This window comes from Canis lupus, chromosome 6 (assembly GCF_011100685.1).
Source record: "Canis lupus familiaris isolate Mischka breed German Shepherd chromosome 6, alternate assembly UU_Cfam_GSD_1.0, whole genome shotgun sequence".
Taxonomy (NCBI): domain Eukaryota; kingdom Metazoa; phylum Chordata; class Mammalia; order Carnivora; family Canidae; genus Canis; species Canis lupus.
The window spans coordinates 6,092,228-6,117,500 of record NC_049227.1 but is presented as its reverse complement, the minus strand read 5'-3'; the positions used below and the strand labels follow the sequence as shown (position 1 = coordinate 6,117,500).

Here is a 25,273-nt window from a genome sequence, read left to right as displayed (position 1 = left end):
CTTTTTTTCTTTTAGATTTTTCGTTTATTTTAGAGAGTACACATGAGCGGGGAGGGGGGGTGGGAAGTGAGCAGACTCACTGAGCACAGTTCAATGTGAGGCTCCATCTAACAACCCTGAAATCATGACTGGAACCCAAATTGAGTGCGACACTCAGCCAACTGAGCCACCCAGGTATCCCCCGACCATTTCTGAGTGTACAGCTTATGCCCACAGTGACACTCACCATCTTGTGTTGTTGCCGCCACTGTTTCCAGAACTCTTTGATTGTTCCCAAACAGACCCATTAAGCAACTCTTCACTCATTTCCATTCATTAACTTAAACCTTTTTACTGTTCTTTGCGCCTGTCTTCCTCATTGTGGGGAAGGGATAGAATATTTTAAAGCCAATCGCAGCCATCCTGTCATCTGTCTTAAGATATTTTTAATACTTGAGTATGTGTTTCAAACTGATCAAAGGTTTCTTTCTAACCACCAGTTTTTCTATCACCCGGTTCATGTTCAGTTTTGCACAGTTACCTCAAAGATTATTTCATATAGTTGACCTATTTGAATCTGCAAAAAATTTGATTACAGAAAAATTAAAGCAGAAAAGTAGAGTCTCCTATAATGACCCACCTCATGTGCCCATGACCCACTTTTTAAAGTGACCACGTTGGGATCCCTGGGTGGCTCAGCGGTTTAGCACCTGCCTTTGGCCCAGGGCGTGGTCCTGGAGTCCCGGGATCGAGTCCCCGCATCGGGCTCCCTGCATGGAGCCTGCTTCTCCCTCTGCCTGTGTCTCTGTCTCTCTCTCTCTCTCCCTCTCTCTCTATGTCTATCATGAATAAATAAATACATCTTTAAAAAAAAAAAAGTTACCACGTTTATTTCATCTGTATCTTCTTGTGCCACCTTCCTCCCACATGCTACTGGATTATTTTAAAGCACATCTTAGATGTCACATTTCATTTCATCTGGAAGTACTTTAGTATGCGTTTCAAAGGTACAGACCTAAAAGATGTGACCACAATATTATATCCAAAAACTTCCCCGTAAATATTTTTACTTCTCTAATTAGCTCCTACAGTTTGATGTACAACTGATTTGTTTGAATCAGGACCAGAGTTTGCATATGGCATTTGTTCCATGTGTCCACTAAGTCTCCTGATAAGATTCCTCCTCTCTTTATTGGTTGTTGTTGTTAAGTCAGGGTGTGTGTGTAGCTTTTTTCCAGGTACTTTTAAAGTATTTAGGGATCCCTGGGTGGCGCAGCGGTTTAGCGCCTGCCTTTGGCCCAGAGCGCGATCCTGGAGACCCAGGATCGAATCCCACGTCGGGCTCCTGGTGCGTTGAGCCTGCTTCTCCCTCTGCCTATGTCTCTGCCTCTCTCTCTCTCTGTGTGACTATCATAAATAAATAAAAGTTTAAAAAAATAAATAAAGTATTTAATCCAGAGCGCCTGGGTGGCTCACTCGGTTAAGCATCTGCCTTCAGCTTGGATCATGGTTTCTGGGTTCTGGGATTGAGCCCCACATGGGGTCCTCCACTCCGTGAGGAGTCTGCTTCTCCCTGTGTGTGAGCACGCATGCTTTCTCTCTCAAATAAACAAAATCTTAAAAATAAAGCAGTTAATTCTTGTAACTACCATGTGGAAGGTAGCTATAAGTTAGATTTTGTTAGCAAAAACAATTATTAGTAAATACTGAGTATTCATCTTAATACATACCTGTTTAAATACAAGTAACTTAAGTTTTTATGATTTTTCAAATATTTTTAAGTGAAGTATAACATACGGTGTTATATTTGTGATTTTTCAGATATTAAGTGAAGAAAAGAACTGTTAGCTTTGCATGCCTTTAAATTCTGGGTTTTGACTCTTTTTTTTTTAATTTTTTATTTATTTATGATAGTCACACAGAGAGAGAGAGAGAGAGAGAGAGGCAGAGACACAGGAAGAGAGAGAGGCAGGCTCCATGCACCGGGAGCCTGATGTGGGATTCGATCCTGGGTCTCCAGGATCGCGCCCTGGGCCAAAGGCAGGCGCCAAACCACTGCGCCACGCAGGGATCCCTAAATTCTGGGTTTTAACTGGTGGTCTATCTGTAGCTGTTTGTGCTTCTCTAAATAATTGAAACTTGTAAGTTATTTGTAGATCATATAAAATTGACCAGCGCATGAAAATGTAAAGTGTTCTTTAAAATGAATTGAAGCTGGGATGCCTGGGTGTCTCAGCACTTGAGCGTCTGCCTTTGGCTCAGAGCGTGATCCCGGGATCTGGGGTCGAGCCCCACATCGGGCTCCTTGTGGGGAGCCTGCTTCTCTCTCTGCCTGTCACTGCCTCTCTGTGTCTTTCATGAATAAATAAAATCTTTTTTAAAAATTAAGATAAGATGAATTGAAGCTGATAGTACCTGGAATGTCAAATCTCAAATAATAGGCATTCTAATTTAGAGAAAAAGAACTCTTGGGTTATAAAGTTCAAAACTAACCCATAGAAATATTTACATCATAGCTTCAAGACAGATGTTTTTTGTGGCAGTACTCTGAGGACCAATAAACAGCTTTAGGTTTAAGTTTTTATTTCCTCTGAAAAATCTGGAACTTTGGATTGAATGACCAATTGCACCATGTGAAATTACTAAATTAATAACCCATTTGTTTGCTTTCATTAATGCATGGGAGTCCAAAATTTTAGTACATTGTGGTAAATGGCCTTTTGCCTAGTAAGAAAGATTTTTTGAAAGACCATGTAAATCAGAAGTCCCCCTTGGGTTTGCTGTTCTCCTATAACAAGGCTTTCAAACTGCCTGTCTTGTTGGTAGATGATGAAATCAATTTATTTTAGGGGTCCTGATGAGCTTTTTTAATGGTGAAATAGAATAAGAGACTAGTGTGTTATATTGTGAGTTTATAGTCTTACTTTTGGGCAAGCTTTTTGTTACTTGTTCATATGCAGTCAGGTAGATATGTGTGTATATGTTTGTAGTCATGATGTTGATCACAGCCAAAAATTTTTTGGAAAAACACTGAAGGACCTAATTGGAGAGGTCATCTAAATACACGTCACCCTCTCTTACATTTTACATTTTTTTGCCAAATAAAATAGCCATATTAGTAGAAGTTGTTTGTGATACTAAGGTCTTCATTCCTTCTACCCCGCTAAGTACCAGAGACTGTAATAATTCTGAAGACTGAATTCTTGCCTTAGAACTGCTTTGCATGTCCCTGCCAGGTTTCTTTTTAATCCTACAGATGAGATTAGTTTATGAAGAAATCATTCACAGCAGAAAAGAGCTCCCTGAAATAGGGCTTATGAAAAATTCCACCATTGATCCTGCCCCACCCCAGGGTTGATCAGAAACATTGGGGGCTTTCATGCCCATCCTGTAGTTATAAAGGGGTCTAATTGTGAATGCTGATTAGGGGCCTTGGAGACTGCATACATTTAACAGAGGGAGATCTACTTGGAAATGCTTTTAAACCAAGCAGTGTGGGGCTGGTTTTCAAAAAACGTAAGCTACAACTAAAATGTCATGTGATCTTTGGCTCCTGGAACAGAAAAAGGGTGTTAGGGTTAAAAAACTAAGGAAATCTGAATAAACTGAACTTTAGTTGAAATTTATTGATACGAGTTCAGTGATTTTTTTTTTTTAAGATTTTATTTATTCATGAGAGAGAGAGAGGCAGAGACCTAGGCAGAGGGAAAAGCAGGCTCCCCGCAGGAGCTCAATGTGGGACTTGATACCCAGACCTGGGATCACACCCTGAGCTGAAGGTAGATGCTCAACTGCTGAGCTACCCAGGTGTCCCAGGTTCAGTGATTTTAATCAGTGTTTAATAATATGTTAGTAGTAAGATAAATCAGTATATATGAAATGAGGGCTTGACATTTATGAGTTAAACCTTTTTTGCTTATTTTCTAGAAACCAAATAGGTTGCGCGTTATGACCATTACTTTTTAATTTTTTTCATTTTAAGCATGTTCAGTGGACTTTGTTGCTTACTTGCATTTTAATCTTACAAAGGCAGTCTTCTGTTTTTGTTCGTTTGTTTTTAAGCCCAGTGAGGGGCTGGAACTCAAGACTCTGAGATCGAGACTAGAGCTGAGATCAAGAGTCGGGCTCTTAGCCAATTGAGCCACCCAGGCTTGTGATTTTTATATAGGATCCAGCGTGGTGCCACATGTCAATATAATCTATGCTAGTAAGCATTTCTGGATGGCACATGAAAGAGCAGATTTGTTGATCAGCCCTGATGATACTGTGTCCCTAACCTAGAGGTAATAGGAGAACACCTGATGTTGCAAATACCAGAGAAAGGTTAATACTCTGTACTGGATATCTTGGCAGTGGTCTTGAATTTACAGTGGCAGCAACAGGGCTTAAATTCTGTGTAGTTTCTTATGGCACCTAGAAATCTTCATAAAGTCCTTTCTCAGAAAATAGCTTATCGTGAGTCCTTCCTTTTTCCTTATCTTTTATTCTTGGGAAGTAAGTCTGGGGCACTTTTTCTCTTGAATCCACTTACTGGATCTAATCCCAGCCCGAATTCTCTCTTCTCTTGCTTTTTTTGTTTTTTGTTTTTTCTAAGATTTATTTATTTATTCATGAGAAAAAGAGGTGGGGGGGAGCAGAGACACAAGCCGAGAGAGAAGCAGACTTCCTGCAGGGAGCCCAACATAGGACTGGATCCCAGGTCTCCAGCATCATGCCCTGGGCCAAAGGCAGACACCCAACCGCTGAGCCACCCAGACGTCCCTCTCTTCTTGTTTCTTTTTATTTATTTATTTATTTATTTTTATTAAAGATTATTTATTTATTTATTTATGATTATTTATTTATGATAGACATAGAGAGAGGCAGAGACACAGGCAGAGGAAGAAGCAGACTCCATGCCGAGAGCCCTATGCGGGACTCAATCCCAGGACTCCAGGATTGCGCCCTGGGCCAAAGGCAGGTGCTAAACCGTTGAGCCACCCAGGGATCCCCTCCTCTTGTTTCTTACAGCCGCCTCTTCCAGGCTCCTTTCCTCCTTCTGGTCTGTGTATTCGCAGTTACTGTCTGCTTAGGAGTTCAGTGTTTCCCTGTGTGTGTGGGAATGCGGAGTGGAGTGAAATCTTGGTTCCTGGCGGCTCCACCCTGCAGAAACCTGTTCCTGTTACTGTCTTTCGGGTTGTCTGCGCCCTTTGTTTTGGGATGTGGTTTCTCCTTTCCAGAGGAGACCTCTTCAGTTGAATTATCTGCTCCTTAAGGGCAGGGACTGATTCTGAGATGTGAGCCCTCTGTGCCTGTTCTGGCCTTCATAGATACTGCATATATTTAGTTAATTTGAGTGAAGAAAAGTGATTTGTCTCTCAAGGATTTTGGTCACACTTTGAGTTGAAAGTTAGATTTCCTTAGTTACTAAGGATGTAATTTATGACCTTAAAACTCGTATATGTTGTTTTGAAAATTGGCGGGGGCACCGCAGTGGCCTGCTGCCTTGTTCATCTGTTTCTGCCGGTGACCTTGAGCGTGTTTAGACTTCCCTGTAACATTTTAGAATTGTTATTAAACTTTTATAAAGCAGTCAAGATTTATGAGGTGGTTTTATGATCAGTTTTAAACTTTATAAAATAAAGTTTTGAAGTATTTGCGTAGTCACAGACACGAAAACTGAAGCACAGAGGTAATTTGGAAGCAATCCTACACAGGGCTAAGGTGTCAAATGAGTCTTCTCTCCCTGTCATTTTTAACCTGTTCTAGAAAGTGCTTTTGTGTAACGTAGCTTGTTCAGTTAGGGGATAGTCCGTATAAACCTTAATGTCACAGTTATCTTAGGACTTTCAGCTCAGGATTTCCTGGCTTGGGGATTTTTTGGTGGACTGCTAACAGGATGTAACATTTTATGACTTGTATGTGTACTCTCTGGTGTGTCTCCCCCACTCTTGGTTCTCAAGTTGCTGGCACACTGGTGACTTCCACTTTCCACTTCTAACTTTGTAACTTTTGGAGCCAGTAAATTTGGAATCTAGGGAGAGGGCCCTGGTCCCACTGCACTGACTGCCCCCACGTCTTCAGTGAACTACCTACTCACTGAAAAGCTAAAACATACTTAAGTCCAGTAGAACTGACTACATCAGATCAGGTGGTATTTAGGATGATTGCGGTGACTCTTGGGAAAGGTCTGGAATTGTCAGCCACCAGCTATTTTGTGAGACTTGGGTGAAATGAGCAGGTTAATGGGCTGGGTTAGCTGTTCCCACATTTTTAGCTTTTTTAAAATACTGCTTGCCTGAAATGAGATTCTTCCATCTTCCCAAAGCCCGGGCTGGCTTCTTACCTATTGCATTTTTCTAGCGCCCTGTCATCTAATTAGCACCCTCACCCCGCCGGGGAAGCAGTCCTTATCAAGGCTCCCTGACCTCAACCTTCCCGGGCTTGTATCTAGCATCCTCCAGAAGTTCTCGTGTAAATGTTTGATGCGCTCTTTAAGAAAGCCCTCCATATTCCTGATTCATGGATGTACACCTGCTGGATTTGTCAGCTCTCCATCCTTACCTTTACCTTAGATTAAAAAAAAAAAAATCATTGCAGCTCTTTGCCATATGTGTGTGTGTACATAAATACACAAATATGCATGCGTGCATGCTCATAGTTATTCGTATTTTATATGTGCTACTCACTTGTGAGCTGCTTGAGGGCAGAGGACTGTTCCACCAGATGTTTAGTAAATATTGAATACGTGAATTTAAAGTTGTTAAAATTGTTAATTCATCTTGTGTTTTGACAGTTTTGCAAATGCTTATGCTTATACTGTATCTTACATAATCAGTATTCCGTCTCAAAGAGTATCTTACTGAAAATATTTTAACGTTTAGGGGTGCCTGATGTCTTAGTAGGTTAAATGACTGACTCTTGATTTCAGCTCAGCCCATGATCTCAGGGTCATGGGATTGAGCCCCATGGCAGGCTCCTTGCTCAGCAAGCAATCTGCTAGAGATCCCCCCCCCCCGCCCTGCTTGCCTGTGCATGCTCACGTACTCTCTCTAATAAATAAGTAAATCTTTATAAAATAGTTTAAGGTTATCAAGATAAGAACAATGGTGTTGCAGAGAGTATTGAAGTCAATTTACTAAACTCAGTGGGACAGGGCTGGGGAGTGGGAGCAAGTGGAATGCAGTCCACTTGAAAACAAAACATAGGATTTCTTATCTGCAAGAGGTGGAATTCTGAGTCACTAAACTTAAAAAATTTTAGTCAAGGGGACGCCTGGGTGGCTCAGCGGTTAAGCATCTGCCTTCCGGCCCAGGGTGTGATCCCGGGGTCCTGGGATCGAGCCCCACATCAGGCTCCCTGCATGGAGCCTGCTCCTCCTTCTGCCTGTGTCTCTGCCTCTCTCTGTTTGTCTCTCATGAATAAATAAATAAAATCTTTAAAAAATTTTTTTTTAGTCAAGAATTACGTCATGATTTGGTTCTTCGGCTAAAAACATGTCTTAAAGAAGGTTACCTCAGGGGGCAGCCCGGATGACTCAGTGGTTTAGCACCACCTTCGGTCCAGGGCGTGATCCTGGAGACCTGGAGACCTGGAGACCCGGGATCGAGTTCCGCATCGGGTCCCCTGCATGGAGCCTGCTTCTCTCTGCCTGTGTCTCTATGAATGAATTAAAAAATAATAATAATAATAATCAGGAGTTTAAAAAAAAAAAAGAATGTTACCTCAGGAAAGATGGGGAATCTCTTTCATGATATTTCTAGCAAAATGGGATTAAAAAAACAAATTACTAAAAAAAAAAAAAAAACAAATTACTTTCTGTGACTTGTATTGATGCTTGCCCTGCAAAAAGGGTAACTTTGAGCAGATCTTTGTTGTGAGGAGACTTATTTAAAATGAATTTTACGTGTCTATAAAAAGAAACACCACTTCCCTCTTTTGGATTTTTTTTCCTCTCATGTTCTGCAAATATTGGGAACATTTTCAAATCCACAGTGAAGTTGAAAGAATGATAGAGTAGACACTGTTAGAGTCACAAGGCTCACATTTGCCTTATCTTTTTTTTTTTTTTTAAGATTTTTTTATTTATTCATAGAGACAGAGAGCGAGGCAGAGACACAGGCAGAGGGAGAAGCGCAGGCATCATACAGAGAGCCTGACGTGGGACTCGATCCAGGGTCTCCAGGATCACGCCCTGGGCTGCAGGCAGCGCTAAACTGCTGCGCCACCGCCACCGCGGCTGTCCTATCTTTATAGGTACCTGCACGCGTCCTTTATGCTGAACCCTCTGGGTCTCTCCTGAGAACAGGGCCATTCTGACCACAGTACCAGTTACCACTCCCCAGAAATTAAACATTGATGCAGTGATAGCTGTTCATGCCATATTCTAATTTCTCCATCTGTTTTTTTTCTTTTATAGCTGTTTGTTCCGGGATCAAAGATGATATGTAGCATTAGTTGTCATGTTTCATTGATCCCCCTGCCTTTTTCACGATTTTTGACATATTTGAAGAATCTGTGCCAAAATAGAAGGCACAGTGTAAAAGTTTGTCAGTTAGCGGTTAACATGGTGATGGCCAGGTACATTTTATATTGGTGGTTTTGATGTCCATTGATGAGACTTGCCTGAATCAACCACTGCTGTTTTGGTGGGTACAAGTAGTGATTCTCTTTTTTTTCCATCTTCCTTTTTTTTTTTTTAATTTTTTTGAGAGCACAAGAAGACGCAGAGACGCAGAGGGTGAGGGACAAGCAGATTTCACAAATAGGGGCTCCATCCCAGAACCCTGAGATCACGACCTGAGCCGAAGTCAGAAGCTTAACGAACTGAGCTGCCCAGGCACCCCTAGAGTACTGGTTTTCTATGGACATGATTCCTTTTACATTTATTAGTTGACATTCTTGTTGATATAAAGAAGAGCTCCCCTCCCCAATCATTTGTTCTAACTTATTATTTTTTTAAGATTTTATTTATTTATTCATGAGAGACACAAAGAGAAGCAGAGACAGGCAGAGGGAGAAGCAGGCTTCCTGCAGGGTACCTGATGCGGGACTCGATCCCAGGACCCTGGAATCATGACCTGAGCCAAAGGCAGACACTGAACTACTGAGCCACCCAGGTGCCCCATGTTTTATTTTTTAAAGCAATTTTAAGTTCACAGCAAAATTGATCAGATAATACCAGTTCCTAAGGGTGCCTGCATGGCTCTGTCACTTGAGTCTCCAACTCTTGGTTTCCCCACAGGTCATGATCTCAGGGTCATAAGATCAAGCCGTGTGTGAAGTCTGCTTCTCTTCTCTCTCCCTCTGCCCCTCACCCCCACTCACTAGATCTCATTTGCTCTCAAATCAGTCAGTCTTTGGGGAAAAAAAGAAAATGCAATTCCCATATTTGCCCTGCCATCACACACACACAGGGCCACAGATGGCCCTGCTGTCAACACCCCACAGCAGAGCAGTACATTTGTTACAGTCCGTGAACCTACACTGACATTGTCATCACCCAGAGTCCATATTTTACATTAGGGTTCACTGTTGGTATACATATTCTGTGGATTCTGACAAATGTGTAGTGGCCCCAATTTATTTCTTAATTATCTATAAAACATTGTGAACCTTGAGTTATAGGTGTGATGATGATAATGTTACTTCCCTGTGTGTACTGTGCTTCAGTCAGTGTTTAGGGGCCTTATATTTGTTATTTCTCAGTAACTCAAGCTCTGTATTAATATTAACCCAATTTTACAAATAAATAAAGCTTAGAGAAGTTGAGTAACTCATAGGGTAGAGTGAGTTGGTGACAGCTGGGGTTCAAACCAGAACCTGTACAAATTAGCAATGAGATGTGGTAGAGTCAGTTTCTGTCCTGCTTTTGCCACTTTTGAGCCTCATAACCATAGACACATAACCACTTATTATAGGGGAGGTTGCTATTGAGGATTAAGTGGATTAGGTAATACGCATTTGAGGACCGGTGAAGTGTGCATGGGCAGTGGTGGAAGGTAGTATGTACATGGTACTTGCTGTATAAAATCTAAAATTTTTATTCGAGCATTTGTATTATCCACAGTGTGACAGTAGCAAGAAGCAGGTGTGTTACGAATGGGTTAAACTTCAGCAGCTTTACAAATCCTTTCTGAATACAGTGTGCTAACTCTGGACAGTCCATTTCCGCATGTATTAGGATGATCATGTGTGAAGAAGGAGGGTGTTTTCTAAGGTTTTAGGATATAAATCTTTTGCAGGTAGTGAATCTAAGTAAATAGAATGTAACCAGTTTTGCAAGGAGGGTATGTCCTACTTGGATTTGAATTTCCAGGGAAATGAATATTTATATAGATTGTGTTTCGGTGGACATTTCTGTCACCAAAACCTAGGCACCCTGGTCAGGAATGATAGTTTGGAAGACTTGATAATTTCAAGGTGTTATTGTGTCTTCAAGTGGAATGATTCACATGGGTGGTGTGGCTGAGTGGAAGACCATTTCCTCGTTCCTGCTCCGAGGCAAGTAGACTTGAATCCTGTCTGTTTCCCCTCCAGGTCCCGCGGCAGTGCTGGTGGCCATGGTTCCCGCAGCCAGAAGGAGCTGCCCACAGAACCCCCCTACACAGCGTATGTAGGAAATCTACCTTTTAATACAGTTCAGGGCGACATAGATGCTATCTTTAAGGATCTCAGCATAAGGAGTGTGCGGCTAGTCAGAGACAAAGACACAGACAAATTTAAAGGTGAGTTTGGGGGTGTTCTTTGTACCAATGTAGAGGGAGCATTGAAACCAAAATGTTAGGGAACCAGAGAGCTCCAGTTATGAAAGTGTTCTAAATATTTGCCTGTCGTAGCTGAAATAAACAGGCCTTTAGCTCATAGTCTTTCAGTTCTACTTGGGGAAGAAATGTCTACACATTATCTGGTTTGTAGAAATACACAGTATATATATGACCGAGTAAATCTTTTTGCCTGACCTAGCTATCTTGTCTCACCAGTAAGGGAGTTCCCTGAGAGGGGAATGAACAGATAAAATTGAGGACTTTGCAGGTGCATTTCACCTTGGCCCGACTCCTTGCATATTTCTTTATAGTTTTCCTGTAATCTAGGTATTTGTGTGGAATAAAAAGAAAACCTAATAAATATTGTCACTCTACATTTGTGGCTTTGGAGCATGTGTGTTTGGGAAAGGTGAGGAGTGGTATGAGAAGTGGAAGTTTCACTCCTCTGAATAGTTTTGCAAATAGGTGGTACTTTTATCATTTTGAAAGTTTTTTTTTGGCTTTAGAACCTGAAGCCTTGTTTTAAGTGCCCAAACAATGAAAACAAATGTATCCATTCTATTGTGAAAGTAAGCCCCAGCCAGTATCCCTCCCTGAGGCACCAGGAGTGCCTGGCTTCAGGGGAAATGGGTGGGGGAGGCCAGCCTTTGGGCTGAGTCTGTAGAAGCAAGTTTTAGTTTGTCTACTGGAGGGTCATCCTCAGTTTCAGCAACTCAGGAAGGGTGAGATGGGTGAGTGGGCTTTTGTGGCCTCTTTGAACTTGCAAAGTGGTTTCCTCAAGTACTCCAGACATTGAATCCACTTGCAGGGAAGGTGGAGACTCTCCAGCTAAGCAATGCGTTCTTTAAGTAGTTAATGAGTAGATGGTGAGCAGGACGAGTTTGGACCCAAGCCTACAGAGCACTTGCGGTCTAGTGGGCTTTGAAGGTGAAGTGTAATCATCACACAGGATAGGGATATACAGGGTGGAAGGGTGTTGGCATGGGGTGCAGTGTGAGCGTATTGGGGCAGCGGGGATGCTTAACCTGGATTTAGACACCAGGTGGCAAGGACAGACCATGGAAAGTGTGTTGGAGGTAGAGGGAGAAGCTAATGCAAAGGTTGGAGGTGAGAGAAGGTGTGGTTTCCTCTGCCTGGGAATGTGCTCCCGGGCCTTTGTCAGAATCTGGCATCAGGGACACAGATTGTGGGTAACACGTGTTTGGACCTAGGCCATCTGTCTTTTAACTAGCATCCCAAAGAGGATGCCCTTGTTACTGAGGGTATATTTCTTAGTTTTATAAAGCAGATTTTATACCAACTACCTGAGTACTAAGTAGTAGGCACCTTCAGCCTATTCCTCCAAAGCATGTTTGGTATTGAATGTGAAATCTGTCTTTAAGCCCCTGTTGTGTTATATTAAAGTTACTCAAAAGTCAGTCCTGACAGCTCTTCAATGACTCAGGAAAGGTTTGAATATTATGGTTAAAATTCATAAAAAGAAACCTGTAAAAACGGAGCTGCCAAATATCTCAATGCCTGTTTGGCTCTTTCTGACAGAATATAATTGAGAGGGAGGAATGCCAGTCAGGTATTTTGTATTTATCCGAAAGTGCAATCTCACTTTTAGGCTCTACTAGTCTAGTGTCCCCTAGATACAAGAGTTGGGAAATGGACCCGACAGGAATCCCACCATGTCTTCACCTAGAATTCCTTGAGGAAATTGGGGTTTGTTTCTCTTACAGGATTCTGCTATGTAGAATTTGATGAGGTGGATTCCCTTAAGGAAGCCTTGACATACGATGGTGCAGTAAGTATCTTCAGGTTTTCTGTGTCATGTTAGAAGTTGAGATGTTTTTTTCCTGCCAATACTTACACTATTTTCCCCTTATCATTAGCTGTTGGGTGATCGGTCACTTCGTGTGGACATTGCAGAAGGCAGAAAACAAGATAAAGGTGGCTTTGGATTCAGGAAAGGTGGACCAGATGACAGAGGTGATTGGTTCTTCTAAAATTGAACATAAACTTGCTGTAGCCCACTGATTACAACTCTTGAAGGTTACTAGTAAAACTATCTTACAGGTCTGATAGGTTTTTGTGAGTTTTTAAACACATGTAAAAATCTTGAGAATGGATGGTGCTTCTGCAAGCCTGGAGGGTTTTTTGGTTTGTTGTTTGGGTTTTTTGGTTTTTCAGGGTTTTTTTCTGTGGCAGCAAGAACTCTTATAATTCCGGTGAACTTCTCATCACATGAGTTGTCCATCTTCCCACTGAATTTTTCCGTGTTTGTGCAGCAAGGTAATGGTACAACCTCAACTTTATCTTTCTTGTGTATCCTCAGGAATGGGTGGCCCTGGAGAATCTAGAGGTGGATGGGATTCCCGGGATGACTTCAATTCCGGTATCAGCATTTAGAATATTGCCACTTAACCTTTTTCAGTGGCCTTGCTGCTGTTGTACGTTTGTTGTGAGTAGCCCGCCCGGCCGGACCGCTCCATTAGCTCATTCCACAGATGAAACTTTCCCAAAAGGTCCCCAGGCATGCACCAAGCCTCTATTAGAACCTGAGTGTTTGGAGTAGGACTTGAGAGGTTCCCCACTGGGCAGGGTAGACTGATCCTCCATCTTGTCTTACCTTGCCTTGGCCTACAGTTATCATCCAGGCCTTGGTCTCAGGAATCCCCTTGGCAGCGCTAGGGTGCATGGTACAAATAGAAGCTCTGCTACTTCTAGAAATAGCGTGGAGGTTTTGGAAGCTTACAGAAAGCTTTGTCACTTTAGTTCTTGGTGACTCCCTCTTGCATGGTTGAAGTCCTGGTGACCAGGGTTTTTTTTCTTGAAGGGCATGGAACTCCCATCCCTTCATGGTGGACATGATCCACTTGACTATTCCTTTTCTTAACCTACCAAGACAGGCTGTCAGGTGCCTCTCTGTCTTAACATAGGAGATCAGTTTGCGTGTCAGGCCTCTGCTTTGAAGGGTCGATCTCCTACTAAACATTTTTTAATCTTTTTTTTTTTTTTTAATTTTTATTTATTTATGATAGTCACAGAGAGAGAAAGAGAGAGAGGCAGAGACATAGGCAGAGGGAGAAGCAGGCTCCATGCACCGGAAGCCCGATGTGGGATTCGATCCCGGGTCTCCAGGATCGCGCCCTGGGCCAAGGGCAGGCGCCAAACAGCTGTGCCACCCAGGGATCCCTCTTTTTTTTTTTTTTTTTTTTTTTTTAATAAAAGTAATTCACATATGCAATAAAAATATCAGTTGTAACAGAAAGGTGAAAAAATGAAAAACAAATGTTTTCTTCAGACTCTGCACTCCCCACTATATAAGATGGTGCCATCAGCGCCCCCACCCACTATCATCCTCCCCCCACCCCCCATCAAACCAAATTCAGCATAAAGTATTTGAGTATTTGGTAAGTATTGGAAGAAGTAGGACAAGCTGTTGTAGATCAGAATTATTAAAAATTCCTTTCAGCACTAATCTAGCTAAACAGATGACTGCTTATATCTGTTGAATAACTTAAATCCTAAAAGTCCTCTAGCCAATCAGAAATGAGCTTATTCATAAAAGTACAGTATGATCCAGTAAACCTGTAATTTTATGTATAAGCTAGTCTCTGATTGAAACATGCAACAAATGTCTTCTCAGTCAGTCCAGGTGCAGCCCTTAGTGGCCTGATGAATAGTGGTCTTGAACCTGCTGGTTTTGAATTCCTGGGACTGGAGGAATACACAAGCTGTGGCTCTGGATATGTGGAGGTTACCTAAGGACCTGCTGCCTTAGCTTGGGCTTGTACTCTTCTGGAACAGAGAACACAGCCAGAGGCCTCCTCAACACCCGCCAGTTTCAGCGTCAACTGCAGTGTTTGGGGGGTATCTGAAACCCAAAGTGCCCACATGGAGTAATGCCTATATGTGTTATTTGTGAAAATAGATCTTTTCTGTTCTTCAAAGAATGATGCTTTGTTTTTTACTTAAGATTTTACTTATTCATGAGAGAGGCAGAGACACAGGCAGAGGGAAAAGCAGGCTCTGTACAGGGAGCCCAATGTGGGACTCCATCCCAAGAGTCCAGGATCACGCCCTAAGCTGAAGGCAGATGCTCAACTACTGAGCCACCCAGGTGTCCCAGAATGATACTGTTTTTAAGATGATACATGCTCATTGTAAAAAAAAAAAAAAAAGACAACTTAGAAGATTCTCATGAGGAGTGTGCCTCCCAAAAATCTGTCTTCAGACTTTGTTTTGTTTTTTTTTAAAGTTTTATGTATTTGTTCATGAGAGACACAGAGAGAGAGAGGCAGAGACCAAGGGAGAAGTAGGCTCCCCATAGGGAGCCCAATGCAAGACTTGATCCTGGCGTTCTGGGATGCCCTGAGCCAAAGGCAGATGCTCAACTGCGAGCCACCCAGGTGTCCCATCTTCATACTTAATTAAAAGATACTGACTAATGTCATGCCTTGCTTTTCCCTCGTCATCTTCCCCTGCTCCTATCACAAGCAGTTTGGGAATGGGGCTGTTACTTGCTCTTAACATGCACTGGGTATTTTTCCTCCATTAGACTGTCTCCTGCCACCTGGACAAAGCAGCAGTTGTCTTTATCTGCCTTGTCAGTGTGAGTGTGACCTGCTTACTGGTACACACTGGTAGCAAGAATTATGTGCACAGGGGAAGTGACTTCCATGTTCACGTGGGAAGATATGCTTCCCAGTTTATTGGGGGGGGGGGGGGGATATGTCAGGTTAAATGTTTGAATACCAGGCAAGCTTATTTAATAAACAGTGTGAGCTCTGATTCAAAAGATTCTGTAAAGAATCTTCGATCTGACTCTGCGCGTCCTAGTGTATTTTCCCCAACTCAGTGCTTCTCTTGGCCTGAATGTTTTTGAAATTGTTTTCATTACTTGTTTTGTTAAAATTGATGTTGTCCAGCTCTTTTTGTGATACAACATACCAGATACAACGTAACTTGATCTCTTCCCAAATTCCTTGGCCACCCTTAAAGAACAGAAAAATAACATCCTTGCAAAAAGAATCATTCTCCGTATCCAAGGGAGTTAAGTTTAAAAGTACTGGGAACAGGGATCCCTGGGTGGCGCAGCGGTTTGGCGCCTGCCTTTGGCCCAGGGCGTGATCCTGGAGACCCGGGATCGAGTCCCACATCGGGCTCCTGGTGCATGGAGCCTGCTTCTCCCTCTGCCTGTGTCTCTGCCTCTCTCTCTCTCTGTGTGTGACTATCATAAATAAAAAAAATAAAAAAAAAAAAAAAGTACTGGGAACACCTGATAACCAGACACCAAACCATTGCTCCTGGGGAGACAACAAGGTCGGATTCCTGAGAATCTCTGGTCATAGCATTTTTGTCAGCCAGGCAGTGCATACCTTCTTGTATGGATTTCTGTTTAAAGACACCTTAGTTCATATATACTGTTGATTCACCTGACCATGAACTCATGGCCAGCAGCACTAGAACTCTGCCCGAATGGAGCTTACCTAACTCGTACTTTCTCTGTGAGGCACAAGACCACCTTCTTGCACTTATACCAGACAACTCTTTGGCGCTCTGTTCCGAGGAAAAGCACAAAAGAGCAGAAACCTGGCACTGAATAGATTGAAAAGACATTTGTTTATGGTCTGAGCAAGAAGGCCGAGGGTTGCTTCATTTGACCTCAGCTGTAAAATGTGCATTTCAGGCAGCTCCCATCTTCCACCACTCTATGCATGTCTAGAAAAGCAGAAGTGCCAAAAGTATTGGTTTTAGGGTCGCATTCAAATGCTAGCTAGTAGACCTATTGGCAAATATGAAATCTACAAGTAATGGGGATAAGACCACATCTAGAATATTCCTCCAGCTCAGGATTTTTTTTTTTTTTTTTAATTCATGAGAGACACAGAAAGAGGCAGAGACATAGGCAGAGGGAGAAGCAGGCTCCATGCAGGGAGCCTGATGTGGGACTTGATCCTGGAACTCCAGGATCACACCCTGGGCTGAAGGCAGACACTCAACCACTGAGCCACCCAGGCATTCCCTCAGGATTCTAAATAGAGTTACGTTCCTCAGAAGCTTTAAGCAATGGCACCATCCTTAGAGTGAAAGTAGCCCTTTGAGGGCTGAGAGGGAGTAGGCTCATTTGTTTGATTACATTTTTGTCAAAGTTTTGACCGAATGTGAACTCTAACTTCAATGGTCTATACTGTTAAAAGGCTAATAATTAATTAGCTCAGACCCCCCCTCAATGAAAGTCTTTCAGTAAAAAGGAAGCTAAAGAAAAAAGCTTCAGGGCCCGTGGGGGGCTCAGTCGGTTGGAGTGTATGCCTCCAGTTGGTGTCATGATCATCTTGGGGTCCTGGGATTGAGCCCTGCATCGGGCTCTCTGCTGTGGAAAATCTGCTTCTCCCTCTCCCCCCACCCCCATTTGTGTTCTCTCTCATTCTCCCCCTCTCAAAATCTTTTTATTTTTTTAAAGATCTATTTATTTATTTGTTCATGATAGACATGGGGAGGGAGAGAGAGAGAGGCAGAGACACAGGCAGAGGGAGAAGCAGGCTCCATGCCAGGAGCCCAACACAGGACCCCATCCTGGGACTCCATCCCGGGACTCCAAGATCGTGCCCTGGGCCAGAGGCAGGTGCTAAACCGCTGAGCCACCCAGGGATCCCCTCAAAATCTTTTTTTTTTTTTTTAAAGGAGGGACACCTGGGTGGCTCAGCAGTTAAGCATCTGCCTTTGGCCCAGGGCGTGATCCTGGATCCCAGGATCGAGTCCCACGTCGGGCTCCCAGCATAGAGCCTGCTTCTCCCTCTGCTTGTCTCTGCTTCTCTGTGTGTATGTGTCTCATGAATAAATAATCTTTTAAAAAAAATAAAAAAGGAAAGAAAACTTAGGCTTCTTAAAACCTATGGAGAAAATCATCTACACACGAGCATCATAATACTCTTAGCACTCATAATGAGGCACAGCTTACTTTGGTAACTATTTTAGCAGAGACCCTGGGAACAAGGAGAAGCACTTCCTCTGGAAGAGGTGGCATATATTGGGAGTGAGTCCAGCTCCGTAACTACTTTTGTTTACAGCACAGGTGCTTAACTTTTAGAGTGATCTGCACCTGACACACAGCAGAAAAACAGATGATGGGGTGTTACCCAGAGGTGGCGGCGTGTTTAAACTTCGGGTTTGTCTTTAACAATCAGAGGTTTATATTAGAAGACAAAATAAAATGGGCTTTGAGGATTTTTATTTTATTGTAAGCCTTATTAGATTATAGTCTTAGGTGATTTTCCTCCCACTTTTCCTGCAAGCTAAGGTTTAAACAACTTTTTTTTTTTAACCTAAAAACTGTTAAAAATACGTTATAACTGAAAATTACCCAACATGTTCACATTGGACTCCTTTCAGTACACTTTATTTTCCAAAATTTCTGATGTCGGACAGACTGAATTTCTAATCAAACCATCTACAACAGCTGCACTGTCAGCTTTGAGACAGGAGCTTAAAAAGTAATCCAGTGTCCTCTTCCTTCTTTAGGCTTCAGGGATGACTTCTTAGGAGGCAGGGGAGGGAGTCGCCCAGGTGACCGGCGAACAGGCCCCCCAATGGGGAGTCGGTTCAGAGATGGCCCTCCCCTTCGAGGTTCCAATATGGACTTCAGAGAACCAACAGAAGGTATGGCACTATTTTGTCAGCAGAGGGTATCTTGTCCTGGTACTCTGGCTGTACCCCCGCACACACAAGGCTTCTTAGGCCATGGACAGTGGCCTCTGTGGACCACCTCTTAGTCTTAAATAGTAAGCTTACCTTCTTACCTCTTAATAGAAGGTTTGGGGATAGGGTAGATCTTCAAGGCGGGCATGTTGGTTAGAAAGCGGGCTGGGTTGTAGGGGCTGCCCTCCATTTGGTCATTTTGCCTGGATGGGGAAGGTGGTCCATTCTTTATAAACCACCGTTGGTTTTTCTCCCACAGAGGAAAGAGCACAGAGGCCACGGCTCCAACTGAAGCCTCGAACAGTTGCAACGCCCCTCAATCAAGTAGCCAATCCCAACTCTGCTATCTTCGGGGGAGCCAGGCCCAGAGAGGAAGTCGTTCACAAGGAACAAGAATGAGCTTGCGGTTGGGAGGGAATGGGGTGTGGGGGAGTTAGCTCGAGACCACAGCCTGGCCAGCCCCTTGGGCTGGCAGTCCTGCATCCACCATTCCTGCGCCTGACCTTTGTCCTCCTTTCTTACAACGGAAACACAGCTTGTGAGCGCATGTCAGCAGTTAACAAGTGGTTTTTAGTACATTCTTGGCTTTGCTGAACCTATCTAGTGCCTGTTTCGTGCTTTTTTTTTTTTTTTTTCTGCCATTCCTTTCGCCTTTTCCTTCTGTCTTTTCTCCTTCCTGCTTCTTGTTTCTTTCCAGTACATGAGTGTCTCCTGAGGGACAAAGCAGCCACCCATGGGCGTTCTCTGGATGGAGGTGCTGCTCCATTTTTCTCCTTTGCTTTCTCTCTTTACTTTCTCTCTTTACTTTAGAGCACTGGCCAGACCCAGGTGTTTCTTTGATTTTTCTCAGCGCTTCTCTTCTAACCTGCATGTAGAGTTCTGTATTGCTGTGGCTTCCATGGGGAGGGGGAAAAAGATGAAGAGAAAAAAAAAAAAAAAAAAAACAGGAAAGAAATCACAAATTGGGTAGCATCTTTATTCCGCTGTGATCAACATACAGAATTTAAGGCACCTTGTTTTCAAAACAAGAGTAAAATACCTGTTGATCCTTGCAAATTCTTCCTATTCCTATTTATAAGCAGCCTTGTCTCTGTTACTCCTGCCCAGAACGGACTTTTCAAGCAGAAGAGGCTCTCAATTCAAACATGGAACCCAAAAGAAGGGGATAGGGGTGTGGAGTGTCGGTGAGGAACTTGGATCAGGCCAGCTGAGCACATTGCTGTGTTCACACCCGCCAGTGTCCCAGGCTGCTCCCCTCCTCCCTGGCAGTAGTAGACGTGCCTCTGGCCGGCTAGACACAGAACCTCCATCTGCTATCCCTCCTGCTGGCCAGGGTGCTGTGGGGGCACTGATGGGTGGCCGTGGCAGAGCCGTGCCAGGGCTGCACTGCCCCTCCTCAGATCCCCGCCATGCGTGGGTCCCACCTCTCTCCCTTGAATTTGTCTCTCCCCCCGGTGTAATAGTGAGATACTGTGCTTCCCACCTTCCCTGAGTTTTATAATGAAAATGGGCCTAAAATCTGGCACTTTATTGTTTCACTTAATGAATTGAGGATTCTACTATGCAGGACTGTCCAGAACCTTCAGATAGCTGGTAGGTGGCTGTCTGTCACTGAGTCTCCTCTTTGGGACAAAGTTTCTTGATCCCACACACACTGTGTTCGGCACTTGGCCAGGGGCCCGGCAGTGTGCTGGGCCTTTGCCTTTGAGCTGGAACACACCTGTATGTGAACAACTTCCAGTTCCGCAGCACTGAGCCCTGCTCCTCCCCTTGGGAGCAGCTTGGGGCCTGCCAGCAGCTAGAGCCTGGGGAAGAGACCCTGGTGACCAGGGGCCACGGGGTAGCCCGGCCTGGGCGGCACACTGGGCTGCGGCAGTGCTTGTCACCAGCTGGCTGCCTCGGCTTCTCTTACCGTGTCTTTGTCCTAAGGTCTCAGCAATTACAGAACTCTCTCCCCTCCTTCCTTTCCCCCTGCCACCTCTGCTTCTGAAATAAGAACCATTTGTGTGACACCAATACTTAACTTAAGAAAGACATGCATTATGTGGTTGTAATCAAACCTGATGCTTTCAGATGACCTACTTACATCTTCAATGTGGAAAAGATTAAGAACAAAACAAAATCATCTAAACTTCTGGGCCATCCAGTTGACTTTTAAAACATAAGAATGGAATTCCAAACACTTAACACATTCAGCTATATGACAGAAAGTAAATCTATGGATATGGTATTTTGTGAATGATCTTTTAAATAAAAGAAAACCTTACGTAATATTTAATGCTTGTCCTTATTTTTGAGTTCTTTTTACCTGCCCTCATGTGGAATTTCACAGTTTTAAAGTTGGGAGGTGATGGCTGAGTTTCATAGAGCATCCTTCACCTGCAGTGAGAAAAGTGTCTTGCTTTTGCAACTTAGAGGAGTCATGAAATTATTTTAAGAGGGATGCCTGGGTGGCTCAGTGGTTCGGCAGCTGCTGCCTTCGGCTCCGGTTGTGATCCTGGGATCTGGGATCAAGTCCCACATCGGGCTCCTGTGAGGAATCTGCTTAGTCCTCTGCCTGTGTCTCTCTCTCTCTCTCATGAGTAAATAAGTCCTTTTTAAAAAAGTCTTCAGAAACACCTTCTACAATGTCCTTTTTTTAAAAAAAGTTATTTTAAGAGCCAGTGTTGGTTAGAAATGATACCAAGGTTTTCCTGCTTTATTTATTCATGAGAGGCAGAGGGAGAAGCAGGCTCCCTGTGGGATACCTGACGCGGAACTCGATCCCAGGACCCTGTCTTCTCTGTCCCCCTGTGCCTCTTGACAGGCACCTATTCCCTTGGTCCATAGTGTTTGTACGATACTAAATTTCATAGAAAGCATCTTCATACCTGCATCTCATCCATAAGTAACTGAATTAAGAGAGGAGGGCACGTCTTTGCCCAAATAAGCACCTAAGTAAATAGGTTCATTTTCATAAAAGTTTGAGCCCACTATGAATGTTCTGGAGATAGGTTTAGACAGACCATTGGCCTGGTTCCTCTGCATTTTCTGTCCCTGCTGCTCTTGAACTGCCTTAAAAGGAACCAGATTTATTTTTTTAATTTATTTTTATTGGAGTTCAATTTGCCAACGTTTAGCATAACACCCGGGGCAGTGCTCATCCCGCCAAGTGCCCCCTCAGTGCCCATCACCCAGTCACCCCAACCCCCGGCCCAACTCCCTTTCCACTAACCCTTGTTCATTTCCCAGAGTTAGGAGTTGGCTCATGTTTTGTCACCCTCACTGATATTTTCACACATTTTCTCTCCCTTTATTCCCTTTAACTAATTTTTATATTCCCCAAATGAATGAGACCATATAATGTTTATCCTTTTCCGATTGACTTATTTCACTCAGCGTAATACCCTCCAGTTCCGTCCACGTTGAAGCAAATGGTGGGTATTGGTTGTTTCTAATGGCTGAGGAATATTTCTTTGTATATACATAGACCACATCTTTATCCATTCATCTTTCGATGGGCACCGAAGCTCCTTCCACAGTTTGGCTATTGTGGACATTGCTGCTATAAACATTGGGGTGCAGGTGTCCCTGCAGTTCACTGCATCTGTATCTTTGGGGTAAATCCCCAGCAGTGCAATTGCTGGGTCGTAGGGCAGGTCTATTTTTAACTCTTTGAGGAACCTCCACACAGTTTTCCAGAGAGGCTGCATCAGTTCACATTCCCACCAACAGTGCAGGAGGGTTTCCCTTTCTCCGCATCCTCTCCAACATTTGTGGTTTCCTGTCTTGTTAATTTTCCCCATTCTCACTGGGTGTGAGGTGGGATCTCATTGTGGTTTTGATTTGTAGTTCCCTGATGACCAGTGATTCGGAGCATTTTCTCATGTGCTTGTTGGCCATGTCTGTGTCTTAGAGGAACCAGATTTAGTGGAATGCCACCTAAGGCCCTTTTCATAATAAGGAGCTCAGGTTTCGAAGAATGTTCTGGCCTCAGAGGCCATCTTGTCGGGGGCCAGATTGTTTCTCCAGGTCCCAGGAGAGGAGAAGTTTGCACAGCCAACTTCCAGAAGCTGGGGCTTCCCATCCTGATTGAAATGTCCTGTTCCTTTAGGGAGGTCTTAGCAGGAGGCAGAAAGGAAGAGGTGAGGAGGTAGGTGCTGGGATTGTCTGGCTTCTACTCTCTTGATTCAGAATCTGAGGAATAGCCTGACTTTCTTGCTGACGGGAGGTTACTTGGTCAAGAATTCAGTTGAGAGCAAGAAGAGCCAGTTACCAGCAAGCCTGTCAAGCAGCTCCTGCTTGAGACTCGCTGCAAATGGCATTTCTTGGCAGTGCATGCAGTGAGCCGGCACTCTGTGGCCCTAGGGGATTCTTAACGCCTGCTTGTTTCTTTTGTTTTGTTTTGTTTTGTTTTGTTTTGTTTTGTTTTGTTTTGTGAACTGTACACCCAACAGCCCAATGTGGGGCTCGAACTTATGACCCCGGGATCAAAAGTCACACATTCCAGCCAGGGACCCCCTACTTGTTTCTTTAAATTATTCCTTAGAGTTGGCTCTTTTCACAGGAGTACTTTAAATATTCTGTTGTTTCCCTCCATCCTCTTCTCAGATTACACATAGCTGCTGGGGTCATGTGGGGCCGCTGGCCTCTGCAAGGTTTATTCTTCGAGTGATAACCGCACCTGCTACGGCCCAGTGTGGTACGTGGGGCTTCTTGATCTTGCAGAGAATGGGGCAGGCAGCCCAGCCCAGCCACTTCTGGAAGTCTTGCCCAGTGGACTTCTCACCAGTGCTCTTTCAGGGAAGTCAGGAGGGGAGGCAAACAGGGTGTCCGATCCCAGGCTTTGTAAGCGATCCTCAGTACAGGACAGCAGTCCAGGTGGCTGTCTTGCCCTCTCCCCAGGCCCGGTTTCCCAGCGTGCAGGGCCACAAAACAGCCCAGAGCTGCGGGGAGACTGCTCTGTGGCTGGTGGTTTGGGCAGGGCTCCTTGTGCTTTCTCAGAAGCATCTGGCCTGGGCCTGGCCACGTCTGCCCTTCGTTTTAGTGAGAGCTTTGCTCTGTCTCGTGTGTTTTCTTGGCCAGTCGCTAACAACGGTGAGATGTTTGATATTTACCTAAAGTTAATAGGCTTATAAATCCATTTTAGAGGCTTTGCAGTTTTTTTTTTTTTTGCCATGATCGTGAACTGAAATAATGAAGACTCTGTACTAAACTATAACCTACTACTACTAATCTCTCCCCCCACCCTGTAACCACCCTCTAGGGGTAAAATACCAAATATATAAATAAAAGCACACTATTTCACAATGGCAGGCTCTTTGGTATTCAGTTTGGGCACTACAGAGACTCCTTTCCTGTACCTGTTGGAGGCAAGGTAAATGTTAATAAAATCATTTCTGGCCCAGAAGCTTATCTTTCTGAAGGGAATGGGGAGAGAGGGAAATGAGAAGCTTTTCAGGCAGCCCAGAGATGCTGTAAATAGCACCAAGATTCCTTGGAATGGGTAGAGGTCTTGCTCACATGCATTACACTCTTGAATTTAAGAGTGTGCTCACTAGATTTTTTTTTTAATTATGCCCTCAAAATATAAACAAAATGAGAAGAATGACATTTAGCCTCCCTAGCAGTCGTGGCACTGTAATCAAAATCTCAGGAAATACACATAGAGGACAAAACAACATGAGCAGGTCCCGAGATGGAGGGAGGGAGAAGAATGAGGACACTCTAGGTTCCTTTGGGTACTGAATTACAATGAAGAATAAATGTCAGAAGTTGCTGGGGAGGAGAGGTGGATGGGAGGCTCCTTTGCACCTTAAGACTTGGGAGCTGGGGGTGACAGACGACCTAGGCAGGCTCCAGGGGTTTCTAGAATGTCGCACACACTTCACAAGGTGATTTTTCTGAAGAAAATGCATAGTTTCCCATCAGCCTTTAGGGTATACGTGACTTCAGAAGATTCTCCACTTGTGGTTAAGTTTTGGGTGCTGTTGCATCACTACATAGGTATCTTGATTGGGTTACAAATGTGCACGCACACAGCAGGTACTCTGAACTGAAAAGCCAAATGTCTGAGGAGTGATGAAAAAGTTTTGGGGATAGATCATGGTGATGGTTGTACAACATTGTGAATGTAATGCTACTGAATCGCACACTTAGAAGTGGCTAAATGGTCATGAAAATGGATAATACACAAACTGCTGAATTATTTAAAATACTTTTTAGAATAAAATATTTTTATACCTTAAGTGCACTACAATACAACTGGGTGTGAACCGTCTAGTTTTTCAAAGCTTATTTTCTGGGTCACAACTCAGTGGTTTATGAATAAGACAGAACCTTGGAGGACTTTAAGAATTGCCTAGAAAGGGCATGGCATCCCATTGCCAGTCAGATAACAAAAAGCGTCTTTGGGTTGACTGGCCCCTGTTGCTGTAGATGGAAAATGGGCTCAGAGAGGGTCTGAGGGCTCCTAGGCTCCACTGCAGACTGTCCTGGAGACTGCCAGCTGTCTGAGGTCACTCCTGCCATTGCCAAGGCCCCAGAAAGAAGTCAGGCGTCGGACAGCAACTTCCCATTGGACAGGTGGAGCCCCCGCCCCTCTCTATCAGCTGGAAACCCCCGGGCAGGTGCACAGGCCAGGGATCCATGGAAACCGACGCTGGTGGGTCCCAGTGGTATGAATGGGGGGGGGGGGGGGGGGTCAGGCAGGTGGTCCTGACGGGTCCTGGCGCTCACCCACCGACCCCCCTGCACTTGTGGGTGCTGGGAAGACAAGACTGGAGGCTGGAGGCTGGAGGCTGGGTTCAAGTCCCGCATAGCTTCCACGGGCCTCCAGTCTTCTCACCTGTGTAAGAAAAGTGACATCCAAGGGGCCAGTTACC

General features: G+C 44.0%; 1 protein-coding gene and 1 non-coding gene across 3 annotated transcripts in view; both read left to right on the top strand.

Annotated features, from left to right (window-relative positions):
- Positions 1–20,688, top strand: part of EIF4H (eukaryotic translation initiation factor 4H) — a 27,155-nt gene extending 6,467 nt beyond the window's left edge. The window contains exons 2-7 of one of the 2 annotated variants that reach the window (XM_038539082.1): positions 10,498–10,685; positions 12,449–12,513; positions 12,602–12,698; positions 13,045–13,104; positions 18,234–18,371; positions 18,670–20,688. In XM_038539082.1, coding sequence (XP_038395010.1) covers positions 10,498–10,685; positions 12,449–12,513; positions 12,602–12,698; positions 13,045–13,104; positions 18,234–18,371; positions 18,670–18,809 — 688 coding nt within the window. In that variant the 3' untranslated portion in view covers positions 18,810–20,688. The remainder of the gene's footprint in view (positions 1–10,497; positions 10,686–12,448; positions 12,514–12,601; positions 12,699–13,044; positions 13,105–18,233; positions 18,372–18,669) is intronic. The other variant, XM_038539083.1, reaches the window with a different exon arrangement.
- MIR590 (microRNA mir-590) lies at positions 14,264–14,324 on the top strand. Its single transcript, NR_049341.1, has one exon. It is a non-coding gene; the product is annotated as a microRNA mir-590 (primary transcript).
- Positions 20,689–25,273: the final 4,585 nt, after the last annotated feature.